General features: G+C 46.6%; 1 protein-coding gene across 1 annotated transcript; it reads left to right on the top strand.

Annotated features, from left to right (window-relative positions):
- Window positions 1-947: 947 nt before the first annotated feature.
- LOC144733073 (zinc-binding protein A33-like) lies at window positions 948-12,867 on the top strand. Its single transcript, XM_078614810.1, has 6 exons — window positions 948-1,579; window positions 1,867-1,962; window positions 5,675-5,908; window positions 6,677-6,699; window positions 8,740-8,843; window positions 12,234-12,867. Exons 1-6 carry the CDS (start codon window positions 1,022-1,024, stop codon window positions 12,782-12,784), a joined length of 1,566 nt encoding a protein of 521 aa, XP_078470936.1. The 5' UTR covers window positions 948-1,021; the 3' UTR covers window positions 12,785-12,867.
- Window positions 12,868-14,954: the final 2,087 nt, after the last annotated feature.

Consider the following 14,954-nt stretch of genomic DNA (forward strand, 5'->3'; position numbering starts at 1 on the left):
TTAGCCAGGGGCTGTTCGCTGTGGTAATGCGTGAGGCCACCCACCCAGTGACCCAACCACTCAACCGCACGCCCCTCCCAGCCACCCTTCCTCCAGCCCTCCCTCATCACCTGCTCGCCCACCCTTCACGCCATCCTCCTGCCCATCTGTCTCCCCTCTCACCAAATAAACCCCCCCCCCACTTACTCACTCAACCACCACCACCACCCACTCGCACCTTCGATTAGCACGAGTGGCTATGTATGCTGCGAAATAAGTTCAAGATACACTCACCCACCCACTCACATACCTCCGATTAGCACGGTTGACTACGTATGGTGTGAAAGAAGTTCAACATACATACAACCACCGTCCACCCAGAATAAAACGGTGTCGTAGGAATAAAAAACAAAAACATATTTGACACATGAACAGAGGACGCACAAAGCCAGTTGTTAAAATATTAGCTGATAAAGATGTTTGACGATTACAGACTGTGAAGCTTAAACAAACAGGCCTTGCAAGAAAAAAATGGATAAAGACACGGAAAAAAAACACGTTAACCTTTACATCAGAATGTTTGCACAAGGTGCGGTTCCATTGTAAAATACACACAGCCTGACCCGAGCCGGTCAATCAGCTTGTGGGACAAACCATTATTGCTGTGTCCCGGGTTGCTGCTGCTGGGTTTTGTTTGTACAAATAGTATATCACTTGAGACCGGTCAAAGCTATGTATGTTTAACTTCTTCCACACTGCACATAGCCAACAGTGCTAATTCGAAGTGCAGGGGAAGGACAACAAACTAAACACAAAAATCAGTTTTAGCTATTACACAGTGCGTGACTGTAACGCCACGTCTACACAGGTGAGCCCAGCCGCCGTGTGGAACATTCCAGGGCGTGTCTCGAGGTATTTATAACTTAACTGCAGGTGAAGTCAGTTCATTTCCTTGTTCGTCTCCACTGTGTGAGCTGCTGCTGCTGCGATAGCTCCTCTGTGAGCCGCGGCGAGCGACTGAGTCCGAGTGAAGCCATGGGCCATGGCGAGCGCGTCTCCCAGTGATTGTGTCGACAGTGAGCTGAGCTGCCCCATCTGCCTGGGCACGTTTGACTGTCCCTCCACGCTGAGCTGCGGACACTCGTTCTGCCTCCGGTGTCTGGACGGTGCCTGGGAGAGAGCGAGCAGCTTCAGCTGCCCGCAGTGCCGAGCGGCCTTCCGTGAGCGACCCCAGCTGAAGAGGAACGTGGCACTCGCCAACCTGGTGGAGCAGCTCAGAGTTGGAGAGAGGATGGCTGGAGTTGTCTTCTGTGACGGCTGTGATGATGGGGAGACTCCTGCAGTGAAGACCTGCCTCAGGTGTGAGACTTCCTTCTGTGAATCCCACCTGAAGCCTCACCTTAAAAACCCCAAGTTTAAAGACCATGTCCTAGTGGCTCCCATTGTTAATGTGGAGGAACGGAGATGCAAGAAGCATGAAGATCCCTACCAGTTCTACTGCAAGCAGGACGGCGGCCTGGTCTGCACGGTCTGCTCCATCACTTGTGCACACAAACGACATGATGTCATCGCACTGGAAGATGAGCACAAGACACGGAAGGTGAAGTGCTTTATGGGGCGCATGGAAGCCACTCAAACGATACCAGAACACACATTGATAAAAGCTGTCACTGGGCAAACAACATTTGATGTTACTCATCACCCTGGGCTTATTTTTTATCCGCTGTGTCTTGCCTTTCAGACTGTCCAGTCAGTAGAGGTTGACTTGCTTGCCTATTTTCTATTGGGCTTTTCATGGCCATCACTGTGGAGGGCTCTGTGTGGAGTGGGCGAGAGAGGGGGTCGCTCAGGGAGTGGAGTCTCCTCTGGTGACTTCGTCTCTTACAGAGTGGAGTCGGAGCGGAGACGCGATCGGTGGAGGAGAAGAGGAAGAAGGCGGAGGCATCCGTGGGACGGATGAAGGCCGCTCGCAAGGCCGTGCAGGTACCACGCATGGGCTTTGTTATCTTGTGACCTTTACCATGCGTGGAGTCTGTGACTCTCTCCCTGTGAGGACAACTCTGTAGATTAAAGTGAACTTTGTTAGTATTGAGTCAGTGTGTAATAACTGTGCAGGATATGCATTATTATCGCTAGGGGTGCTTGAAATATAAATTAGAAAAAACATTCAACGTTTTCCCTTCAAGCGGGCCATACAGACTCAGGGCTATGCTCTCTCGGGTCCTCCGCTACGGGACCTAGGGGAGGCTAAGCTGACCCGACCTAGCCAAGGTACGGGTCTCACCACTGGTCCACTACAACCCGGCTCTTACAAGAGCCTCGGTTGAGGGTCCCAGGGTGCTGGCCTAGTCTTCAAGTCTTCAGACGTCTTCGGGTCTTGAGTGGACGAACACTGCCGGTCCCGTTGAGAGGACCGGCTTTTATACACCAGTTGGGGATACCTCGCCCCGAGCCTCTCCTTCCCTCGAACCTTCCAGAGGGTCCTGGAGTGGGCCTGTAGGCTCCACGGACACTACGGGGCTGGAGGGGCTGTGAGCGTGCAGCGTGAGTGTGTAGTGTGAGCCGTAGTAACCACATGTGTCAAGTAGAGTGTGTAGTGTGAGAAGTAGTGACCACACGTGTCAAGTGGAGTGTGTAGTGTGAGAAATAGTGACTACACGTGTTATCGTGAGACGACAATGTTTAATAAAAAGTGTGCTACCCGTCAAGTGGTTTCCTGCCGTCATTCCGAATACTTCATATGTAAAAAAAAAAGTTCATATCTCGTGAGACTGACAGCACTTCGCAGGTTAACTCGAATGACTTGAAATGAGTGAGATAAATTAACGCAGTATAGAGCAACGACTACATTGAATTAGAAACTATTAATTAAACGAGTGAAGATGAAATTACAGGAAATCGGCTGTTAAATGCTAGAATGAACACAAGAGACACTACTTCAAGAGAGTACAGGGAATGCTGGAAAACAAGTTTGCTCTATTTCGATTTAAAGCTTTCGTGACTGCAGGGATTCATCTTCTTGGGTCTTTCGGTAAAGTCACGTAGAAGGGAAGTAATAAAATAATAAAAATAAATATAAAATATTATTAATTCTAGATTTGAAGCTTTCGTGACTGCAAGGATTCATATTCTTAGGTTTTTTTCGGTAAAGTCACGTAGGTAAAACATTAAAATTAAAAAAAGTAAAATAAAATAAAAATAAAAATCACGACGTTTCGGAGGCAACACAAGCTTCCGTCTTCAGGTGGAACCGTCACAGCCACGACAGCTGTATCAAGTAAATGAGAGATTACAAGAGATACCACTCCGTATACGGAGTGGTATCTCTTGTAATCTCTCATTTACCTACGTGACTTTACCGAAAAAAACCTCAGAATATGAATATATTATTATATTATTTTATTATTTTATTTTATTATTTTATTATGTTTTATTTTTATTATTTTATTACTTCCCTTCTACATGACTTTACCAAAAGAACCAAGAAGAAGTTTGCTCTAATTACACACACCCAACGCTCAATCAGATGTAATACGAGGATTCACCGACGGTCGCCGATCGGTGGGATAGGCTCCGCCGCTTCAGCCATCAGCCAATTAGATGGATGCGCCAAGTTCAAGGGTGGAGCTCAAGGGTTCTTGTGGGTAACCATCCAGAAGGTTCGTAAGGGGGCGTGGCTATAGGCGAGGCTTGTTGACGTAGGTGAAGGGTTATGAGGGGAAGCAGGAAGGAGAGTCAGTGTGTGGAGTCGAGAGGCGAGACCATGTCTCACACCTCCAGCACGCCAGCGGCCACGTGGCGAGCCAGAGGCTGTCTCCTTGCGCGCCATTTGCCAGTGGCACGCGGGAGGAAGGGGGAGCGTGAGCGAGCTGTACGCGGAGCGACAACATCTAACGCGAGGAACGAGAGTGGAGCGGTGTCAGTGTGAAGAGAATGTGGAGCTGTCCGGCCGACGAGAAATAAATAATAAAGAAGACATGAACTACAGATCGTCGTCGAAGTAGCATTAGCTTGCTTGAGCTATAGCTAATGTACTGCCCTTAGTTTATAGGAAAGGATCCTTTCGTAGTGGTCCTAGTTAGATGCGAAATTTTATAATACACAACGCAAACAATCATTAGACTCGTTGTGGAGAATATAACTATAAAAATAAAATAAACAGACATAATTTCCTTACACATCTGTCTCTCCAACGAATACATGAATTCATAAACCTTACATCAGCTCCACAGTCTTCTGGGAGTGCATCATTTTAGTAGTATTGATTCTATCGAGGAAACACTGGACTGGTTTAAACATCAAATAATTATTTGTCTAAGATCCATATCATAGAGGGTCCTTGTCTATAACACCTAGCAGTTCACCTGCGTTAATTCAAGCGAGCCTGACTGCTCATGATACACTGCATGCCAAAACCGGTCCAGAGTTTGCTGCACTGAATGAATACAGTTATGCTAGAATTATACAATCCCAAAAGGCCACCAGGCCAATATATTACGTTCAAAATACTTTTATTGTTGATGTGGAGAGACAGATCTATGTGGATGGTGACTTGTGCTTATCTATTTTGTAAGTAATCTACAGATCCTCACCAATACACTTCTGGACGAAGACTTCCCCACATTGTGTTGATCATTGAGGCTAGTTGGCCATACTTAGTTATGCGGGTCAGTGCGCGTTGCTGAAGGTAAAATCCAGAACTGGTTCACATCACACTCATCACGCAGCTCTCTAATAAATTTGGAGGGTGGGGAGGACGCCCAGCCGAGGCTGAGAGGCAAGGGCATTCCAGTAACGTGAGTAGGAGCAGCCTGGAAGGACGTGTCACCAATCCTCGTTTTAATAATTGATTTCATTTTTAAGAATAGAGATATACTTTTTAATCTGCGACTAGGAATTTGCGGAATTAGGAGGTGCTTACATATGTAACGACTCCAGTGATCTTGTGATTATCTTTATCGAAGACACGTTCACTTGACAGGCGAAGACCCCGACTCCAACAGCAGCCTCGAGCCTCTCCTCTCGACCCCTTTTATGCCCAGCATGGCCATCCCTTGACCCTTGGCCACGACCCTTCTCTAGAACCTTCTGAATGGCTCTCGGCCCCTGATCCGCACCTGCTCCCTTCTATCACTTGGCCACAGCCCCTATTCTCGATCCTTGTCGTAGAACCAGATCCTTCCCCCGTCCGTCACTTAACCTGTCATTATCCCCTGTGGTCCCTAGTCTCTTCCCATACTAATTCCCCTGTCATTACCCCATTGTGACCGCTAGTCCTCTGTACTGTCTTTACACCTATTTGTCAGTTTTGTTCAAAAGAACGTTAACGATGAAGGTATCCAGGGGGACAAATTAAAGGTGACACAGAGGATGTAATCATGCATTGATATGGAGGCATCAAGGTCAAAGTGGGCGGCCAGGTGGTAAAATGGAACGAGAGGCTAGGCGGTCGATGATTACACTGGCATCAAAGATGGAAGGATGGTGGCTTGGACTATATAATTACTGGCCAAATTATCAATGTGAAGGACGAGATAACACCTAGATACTTAAAGTTATTGACCTGTTAAGTGGGAGCTCAACGACAATGTCGAGGCAGGGAAATCTAGGTTTGAAATATACAAAAAACAATGTGACTTTGGTCTTCACAGCATGGTATATGAATTGATAGAATCTATCACATGCCCCTTTGCAGGATTCCATGGTCCAGACCAAGGCTCGCATCTCATGCGAGTTCACCCATATGAGGGCGATGCTGGATGAAGACGAGAGGGCAGCTCTGGACCGCGTGGACGTGAAGGGGCGTGAGCTCCTGTCCCAGATCAAGGAGAACATCGCTCATTACGAGCGCGAGATTAGTGACCTCCAGGCAGCAGCCACGCGCCTGCGCGCTCTGCAGGAGGAGAGGGACTCGCTCACGTTCCTGCAGGTAGAGCGCTCACGGAGCCAGGGCAAGTGCCCCAGTTCGCTTATATTCGTTGCATTCTGAAATTAAATGAGGAATCAAGTCCACTGACGTGGATTTGCATATTCTGATAAAAATATAAATTACTGTTAAAATTCCAATTCATAAATAAACGATTAACACGCAAATCCCTCGAGTTAATCGGTTGGTAATGTCTGCAGATGTTGGTATTTAAAATTGTAACCGCATGGTCCTGTAATGTACAACAGATTGAGACTTCTTCACACTACATTTTAATTATTGATGTAACCAAATGTAGACCAACCATCAGTCATGCTGACAATAGAAGTGCTTTTAACTCTAAGAAATACAGGGGGCTTTGTTTTTCAGCACTGACTGTTGATGAGACCAATGTGGAGATTGCCTGCTTCAAAAAATGTTCACCATGTTAAACTATCGACTCTGCTAACGCGATTCTCTGGGTGTAATTCACCCTCACAGTGCGCACTTATTTTGAATGTTGGTTCACAATCACTGCGAATCGACATCGAATGCTACGGACGCCTCTTCCTGTGACATTGGGTACCGAGTGGCAACGATTTGAGAGGCCACACCTTGCTGATGAGAACCATCGAGTCCGAACGACTCCACGGCTTTGTCTTCTTTACAACCTACAACACTGGAATATGCGAATGGCTGAGCGCAGCCCAGCTCATTGCGTCTATGAATCACCATGTGGTTAACGTGGCTGGAGGTGAACTGACTCACACCCTCTGTGTCTGACTCCTGCAGGTTCACCTAAAGGAGACAAACCGGTATGGACTCATAAAGTCACACAAATTAACACATGGGGTGGCGCCATGTGTGGGACATGGGCTGCGTGATGATGATGTGTGTAATGATGATGTGTGGTAGGATCCTGTGAGTGATGGTGTATGTTGATGCTGTGTGATGATGTTGTGCGTGATGATGATGTGTGGTATGATCTTGTGTGAAATTATACTGTATTATGGGACCTTTTTACCTGTATCATAGTGTAGTGGCTGACTCAGAGACACTAAGAGTAGGAGGCACTCTATTTATTAAACGGCCTTAACAGTTCACACTTGGTAACTACGATTATGCCTCGGCAAGGTAAGGTAAAAGTTAAAAGGTAAAAACAACGAGCCTATTTTTACCCTACCTTTTACCTTACCACAATACAATTACTCTACCCTACCTTTAACCCTTAGCAGGTAAGGTAAAAGGTAAAAAGCAACGAGCCTACCTTTTACCCTTACCCCATATAAATTACCCGATTACAGGGTAATTACTAGGGTACTACACATGAACAAGGTTCATAACGGTAAATGCTAGGTAGAGCGCTTTATTCATATAGAATACTCTCGATGATTCCAATTTTACACGTTTTCTTTTAACTCACTGTCTGTTGTCGTTGTTGTCATTGTTGTCGTTGTCGTCGTTGTATCCTCAAATCTTGTAACTAAATTTTTACCCACTTCCTAATGTGGTATCGACTGCAAACTTGGTATACTTATGTCATACTGATGACAACACTATATTCTATCATAAAATCATTTTTTATATGTTATGTTTCGGCTTGGCTCTAATTGTCCACGCTCAACTGACGTCTGTAAATCACCATGGCCCCTTACGTTATGGCAAACTTCGGGGCCACTTCCTGGAGTCGTGGAGTTCTGCCATTACGAGTACATTTCATAAAAGCGTGGTTTTAATAAAGTTTGTTTTAATATTACTTATTAAATGGAGGCCACGGACTGCGCCACGGAGCTTTTAGCGGTAAACAAGGTACCGTATTTACCGGGTAATACTTTGCGCTACCTTTACCCTACTGGGTACTTCTTCCAAGCTACCTTTACCCTACCCTTTACCTTACCCCTTGGCATGTCGACACCTTTATCCTTTTACCCGGTAAAAAGGGTAAAGTACCTTACCTTGCTGAGGCCTAACTACGATTCCCAGTCAGGACAGCTGGTAGACTGCCTGACTGGCGACGCTGAGATGGTGAAGACGGAGACGAAGATGAAGACTCCAGCAGCAGCACGACAGAATCCCACTCTACACGACAGCCCCGAGGTCCCCTCCTGGGGCCCCTCTTATACTGCCAGCGTGGCCTGGCTCCGCCGTGGCCACGCCCCCCTTCGGGAACCTACTAGCAGGTTCTCAATGTGTCCCTTTCGTGACCCTTCCCCTACATCCATCTCTGATCTATCACGTGACCTGCGGTCAGTCAGGAATTCTGTAAGCTGCAGATCTCCTTCTCTGCCAGCAGCCAGCTCTAAGCTATGTGACCGATTCTATGTCACTACAATAGTATGAAAAGTAAGAATAGGTTTACCCTTTCTGGAAATAAAACAGGTGTTAGGATGTTCAAACAGCAATAGATACCTTTGGCAAGGAATCAAGGCTACATTAAACCACATGTACTTGTGATGAACCTGCAAACAAACATGCTCACTGTTCGCCTTTCGCGTTCTCTGGTCTGACACTGGTGAGACTAGGCCATAAAGAAGGCTGTCTCTGTTCTAGGCCAATCAGTTTCAAAGACATTGCATCATATATAATTATCAGAGAATGTTTGCATGTTCACGATAAGTGTGTGTGGTTAATGCAGATTGTATTCCTTACAAAATATATCAATTTGGTGTTTGAACATCAGAGCACCTAGTTTATTGCCAGAAAGGGCAAAACCTATTCTTATTTTTCAAAAGATGATGCTGGGTAAGACACGGGCTGTCTGATGTTGCTGTGAGTGATGATGCTATGATGATGCTGTGTGATAGTGCAGTGTAAGACACGGGCTGTGTGAGTCATTGCTGGTTCTGGTCTCACAGGAGAGACGCTCAGAAGGGATCTCCACCCTCATCTCCCAGTGAAGAAGACATCGCCTCGATCAGCACCGTGCAGGGAGCTGTGGTCAACTTGCTGGCATTCATGTGTGAGTTCCACGGACTCTTGCCACGTGTGCGTCTGTTATTGTGCGTGTAATTGCGCTTGTACATGTATGTTGCAGAGCTGTAGTGTCGTGGTTAGTGCGCTGCACTTCGAACCTGGCGTCCTGAGTGTGAATCCTGCTCTCGGCCACCAACACCAGTGATGGGTTATCTGAACCGGTCCTGGACCTCCCGTAGGTCGACTCTGCCTCAAATGAGTACCTGGTGCGGTGTGTAAACATTACCACTGGGGAGATAAAGTCGGCCTGATGTGGTGCTGGCCACTCACCCCCTTATGTGCCGTGCGGGCCTTTATAGGTGCTTACTAATAGCACTTGCCTCAAAAGTCTGTTGAGGATATACGGGGGTATCGTGTTTTTGTAATAGTGTATAGATCTATGTTGAACTTTGTTCAACATAGATCTCGTTCACACCAACCGTGCTAATCGGAGGTGTATGGATGAGGTGGAGTGAGTACGGATGTCCAGTGAAGATAGGATGGTTTGTGCACTGAGATACAAACATGGCTACCAACAGGCTATTCACGGTCTTGGCTAACATCAGTGGTGAGTGGATTCAGAACCAATTTTGGAGCTCTCCTAGGTCCACTCAGCCTTAATGAGTACCTAGAACGTCTTGTAAAGATAACCACTGCAGACACAAAGGCTGCCTGTAGGATTTGTACGGTTCAATGATAAAGACTATGGCTTTTAGAACGAGATCAAGGTACGTTTAGGAATCGTTTGGTTGATTGTTAATACCCAAGGACCATACGTCCAGACTAAGAAACATTTAGGAGTCTTAGGCTTCATGTTAACAGTTTGATGCACAGAGTCAAACTAATGCACTTTTAGAATTCTTAGGTTTCCCAGTTAATGGCTGATGCTCCCAAAGCCAGACTAAGGCATAACCATGGTCAACCTTTTCTATCAATCACTGTACGTGCACACATAAACATTGCGACTATAATGGATTCAATAGACGATAGCACACACACTAGGGTATGTCACTGTTACATGAGCTCCATTGATATTACACGTGTGTATTATCCAGTGAGGATGATGTTGGCCAAAGTAACCATTGTAGCAGATTAATCAATGACTATAAGTCTTCTCTGTGATGGATGTCATCATCAGACTCGAGCCAGACTCCATCACCGTTGTGATGCGTAAGGTTCATTGCTAATAATGCGTGAAGCTGCCATATCCCTACCAAGGCACAGTAAGGATTATTATGGATTCAATGTTAATACTCGAGGCATACAGCACACGCACGAGTGTAAATGAGTATTACATGAGCTCTATTAACCCTACACGTGTGTATTATTGAATGAGGATGCTGTTTGGGGGGGGACACATCCCCCCCCCAATATTCAAATATGCTCAAAATGTCCCCCCCAAAATATTGCTATAAAATAGATTTTTGTTTCTATGATTGTGGTTATGGTTGTACTATTTTAATCCCAAATCTCTAACATTACATACAATGAAACAAGAAAAGGTAAAAACATAACAGAGAAATGTAATACAATACATTGTAAAAAAATGCATAAAAGTCCATCCTATGTGTTAGTGAATTTTTGTATATTTTACGCAGGAAATGGCAGGAAATTCGTTCTCAAATTTAGATTTTTTTTTTTATCTCGGGGGGGGGGGGAGACCATCAGACCCCCTGGAGGATTTGGTCCCCACCAATATTGATTGACTCCATGGCTACGGCCTTGGCAAACACACACACGAGTGTACATCACTACACTATCACACACACACACGAGTGTACATCATTACACTATCACACACACACACGAGTGTACATCACTACACTATCACACACACACACACGAGTGTACATCACTACACTATCACACACACACACACACGAGTGTACATCACTACACTATCACACACACACGAGTGTACATCACTACACTAACACACACACACACGAGTGTACATCACTACACTATCACACACACGAGTGTTCTTCACTACACTATCACACACACGAGTGTACATCACTACACTATCACACACACACACACGAGTGTACATCACTACACTATCACACACACGAGTGTACAATACTACACTATCACACACACACGCGAGTGTACATCACTACACAGTGGTGGATCATCTCAACTGGTAATGGGCCTCCCCTGGGTCGACTCAGCCTCGAGTGAGCAGCTGGTGCGTGTGTTAACGTCACCACAGGGGAGACAAAGGCGATCGAGCGTGGTGTTGGCCAACCCCACCCACCTCGTGTGCCGTGCCGTCCTTCACAGGTGCTCACCAAAAGCACTTGCTCCTACAGCCTGTGAAAGGTTACACAGGAGATGTTTGTGTTTGTTGTACACACACAGAGACGCTACGGCGGTGTTGATATCCACGCCGCTGCTACTGCTGTGATCCACTGCCTCCCACGGGCGCTACCGCCATAGCAGGGCTGAACAATTAATCGATTTAAAATCGAAATAGCAATTTGAAACAATGCGATTCCTAGTACTTTCTTATTGGAATTGTTTTAATTTGTATTATTAGAACTTTATTGATTAAACTTAACAATTGTTATATGTTTGATTGTTCTATTTCAATTAATTTTTTTAATAAATACATGTTGGAAGCAAATCATATCTTTTAAGTTCTCATCCTTGCATTACAATATATAGAGCAGTTCATATTTGATGGTATAATGTAGTAATGCTCCATCACATGTTTTAAATCTATTACACAGTTAATATTGAACTGAAGCTTGACTTTAAAAAATTTAATCGCAAATCAAATCGCAACATCTGTCAGAAGAATTGCATTTAGAGATTCTCCCCAAATCGTGTAGCCCTAGCGCACAGAGCGCCCCACCTCCTGGCACCTCGCAAAGCCCCGCAGCGGCTGGGCCTGGGCAGGGCTCGCACGTGCAGACACCACCACCCTGCCTAGCAGGTGCTACAGGCTGCGGGGCCACGTGGCGGGGCAGTCACCACCCTGCCTAGCAGGTGCTACAGGCTGTGGGGCTATGTGGCGGGGCAGCCACCACCCTGCCTAGCAGGTGCTACAGGCTGCGGGGCCACGTGGCGGGGCAGACAAACGCACCGCTGTACTGTATTTTTGTGCTCTCGCCAGCCGCGCCGCCTGCCTTCGCCAATGCGCAGTGACCGGCGTGGTGAAGTATGGTCAAATATCCCACACGACAAGTATGGTGTAGTGAAGCCCTCATCCAGCATTGGATTGACAAAGTGCCCGTTACATGTCATCACACCGATAGCTACGCATTACAACGTTGTATAACAATGCTCATTATGAATTGCTCTATTGGAGTGTACGTGCGTGTCAGTGCACGAGTGCTGTTGTAATAGTTGTGCTGTTGTCACACGGCTACTGTGATTATCGTTACTGCAGATGGACGCTCACCAACTCTCGACCCAAACTCGGCCCACAACGACCTCCAGATTTCCTCGGATCTCAGGACGGTGGCGTGGACCGCTGTCTCCCAGGGTCGCCCCGATCACCCACACCGGTTTGATGGCTATACACAAGCCCTGTGCTCCCAGAGCTTCTCGTCGGGTCAGCACTACTGGGAGGTGGACGTGGGGGGTGTGGCGGGGGATTGTGAGGTTGGAGTCGCGTACGGGAAGATCGCTCGGAAAGGGAGTGGTAAAGAGTTATGGCTGGGACAGAACGACTCATCCTGGGTTTTATATAAAGATAACAACTGCTGCTACGTGATTCATGGTGATGTATTGACCTCAGTGCCATTGAGGGATCCTCCCCAGAGAGTCGGGTGTCACCTGCACTGGGAGGCGGGGCTGCTGTCGTTTTACTGCGCCGACTCCATGAAGCTACTTTACTCCATTCACCACTCGTTTAGTCAACCGCTCTACCCCGCACTGTATGTGTATGGTAATGAAGGTGACTCAGTGAGAATTGTGGATCTGAGTCGTGCGTCCTGAGAGCACGGAGTGTGAGCAGCGCAGAGAAACGTGCACAACGCACAGACTCACGCACACAAAGGCACAGATCCCCCGTGTAGCCTTAACAGACTGTTGGGGCAAGTGCTAGTAGCGAGCACCTATGAAGGCCGGCACGGCACACGTGGGGGTGGGTGGCCAACAATACGCCCGACCGCCTTTATATCCCCAAGGTTGATGTTTACACACCGTACCAGGAACTCATTTTTCATGCTGAGTCGACCTAGGGGAGGCCAATAACCGGTTCACCAACACCAGTGACGATTATTGAAATCGGTCCACGATCTTCCCTCGGTCGACTGAGCCTCAAATAAGTACCTTCTGCGATGTTCAAACATCGCCACTGGGGAGACAAAGGCGGGTCTCTCCCAGGCTGGCCTTTATAGGTGCTACTCACTAACAGCATTTGATAAAATAGTTTTTAAGGCTATATGGGGGATCTTTGGGTGAGTGGGTTGGTATGTGTGTGCCTTTCTCTGTGTGTCTTTGTTATTGTATGTGTGTGTGTCTGTGCGTGGTGCTGGCCACCCACCCCCTCGTGTGTTAGTGCCAGCGTTCATCGGTGCTACTCGCTACTAACAGCACTTGCCCCAACAGTCTGTTAAAGCTACAGGGGGTACCTTTGTCTTTAGTGTAAAGAGAGCCATGTGCGTCGTGTGGGGTTGAGCGGTGGTGCAGTGGTTAGCACACTCGTGGGGGAGGGCGGGGGGAGCCAAGGTTCTGACACCATCGTCCCTCGCACCGCACGCCGCATGGCGCTCAACGCTGAGGGGGCGGAGCTCCACAGCGGGCGTGCTGGGAACACACGTCACGTGACGCTACGGGGTGACGCGCGCCGTACCCTCGCGGTCACTCGTTCGTTGGGCAATAAACCCGGGGTGGGAATGGGATGGCATCACTCGGGGGGAACTACTCGTGTTGTGTGTTGAGCGTCGCTGGGCTAAAACATTTGTGTTAAAACCAGCGGTCGAGTGACTCCTCTACCTACCCAAAGTAATTTTATATTACAGAGCATTGAGAGAGAGAGAAGCCATTCTAACACCTAGTAGTAGTAGGAGGGCTTTCGCCACCAATATTATTTGTAATAAAGGTTTGTTTTGTTTAACGTTTTAATAATCTGCTCTCAGACTGAGACTTTGGACCTCCAGCCACAACCTTCGATTCATGGGATAACGCCTTCCCCTGCTGACAAAAATTGGAATTGTTTTTTGATTTGCAAGTCTGTTATTTAATTAAGCCTGATAAATATATAGAGTGAAGATCTACTTTACACGGCAACACGACTAATATTGTCACAACACGCATTAATAATGCACAGACACTTTGTCTTATTAATGCGTAAGACACCAATCCGGTGTGAACCCAACCTCAAGTCTGAGGCTGTTTAGCAATGCGTACATGATTTATATCGTACCAGTTGTAAAATGGTATGAACGCTAATCACATTGTGCTCTGGGCTATGTGTGAAATTTCTATTTTCTTCATTGCTGGCATGGGTTTGACTTGTTTTTTTTCGTTTTCATGACCCAGGTAACTCTTGTCAATGAGACTTATCCTGGTATCTTAAGTTCTCACCTAGTTAAACAAATTGACTTTAACACGTAGGCTTTCGCGACCAAGGTTATCAATAATAAAGGTTTCTTGGGTTAGGTTGCGTAAATATAAAAAAATACTTAATTGTGTTGTGGGTTACCTGTGAATTAGAATCACATTGTATTGTGGTTCAAGGGTCAATGTATTCTCGGTGAATTGAAAATAAAATCTGAAAATATATTTTCAGGATTGTCATCCAGGCTGTGAATGTGTCTCTCATAGCTGAGACTGACTGGCTTATGTAAACACGTATTTATTTGGGGTGGTTAATGTTCTTTTGTTTGTATAAATGTTATATTATGCGAGATTAAACCCGGGCACAGTTTGTAAATCTGTAGCATTGGGCCACATTCCATGGCGTTTCTCGCGGTATTTATGAATGAATGGATCCTGATGGATGATGATGACGAGGACAACGCTTGGTAATGATGACCACCACCCACTCAGCTGCACTCCTACCCGATCCCTGCCACTCCTTAGCCTACGACCCTCCCACCTTCCCACACTCATACCTGCTCAGCCATACACCTGCCCATCCTGCCACCCGCTCCTCCTCCTA

This window comes from Lampetra planeri, chromosome 45 (genome assembly GCF_965212315.1).
Source record: "Lampetra planeri chromosome 45, kcLamPlan1.2.h2, whole genome shotgun sequence".
Lineage (NCBI taxonomy): Eukaryota > Metazoa > Chordata > Hyperoartia > Petromyzontiformes > Petromyzontidae > Lampetra > Lampetra planeri.

Bases quoted from the DNA above. Each gene is read 5' to 3' on its own strand.
- LOC144733073 (XM_078614810.1), top strand. From the start codon at position 1,022: ATGGCGAGCGCGTCTCCCAGTGATTGTGTCGACAGTGAGCTGAGCTGC. The intron at 1,580-1,866 runs GTGAAGTGCTTT...CGTCTCTTACAG, and splicing joins ATGAGCACAAGACACGGAAG to AGTGGAGTCGGAGCGGAGAC. The intron at 6,700-8,739 runs GTATGGACTCAT...CTGGTCTCACAG, and splicing joins CACCTAAAGGAGACAAACCG to GAGAGACGCTCAGAAGGGAT.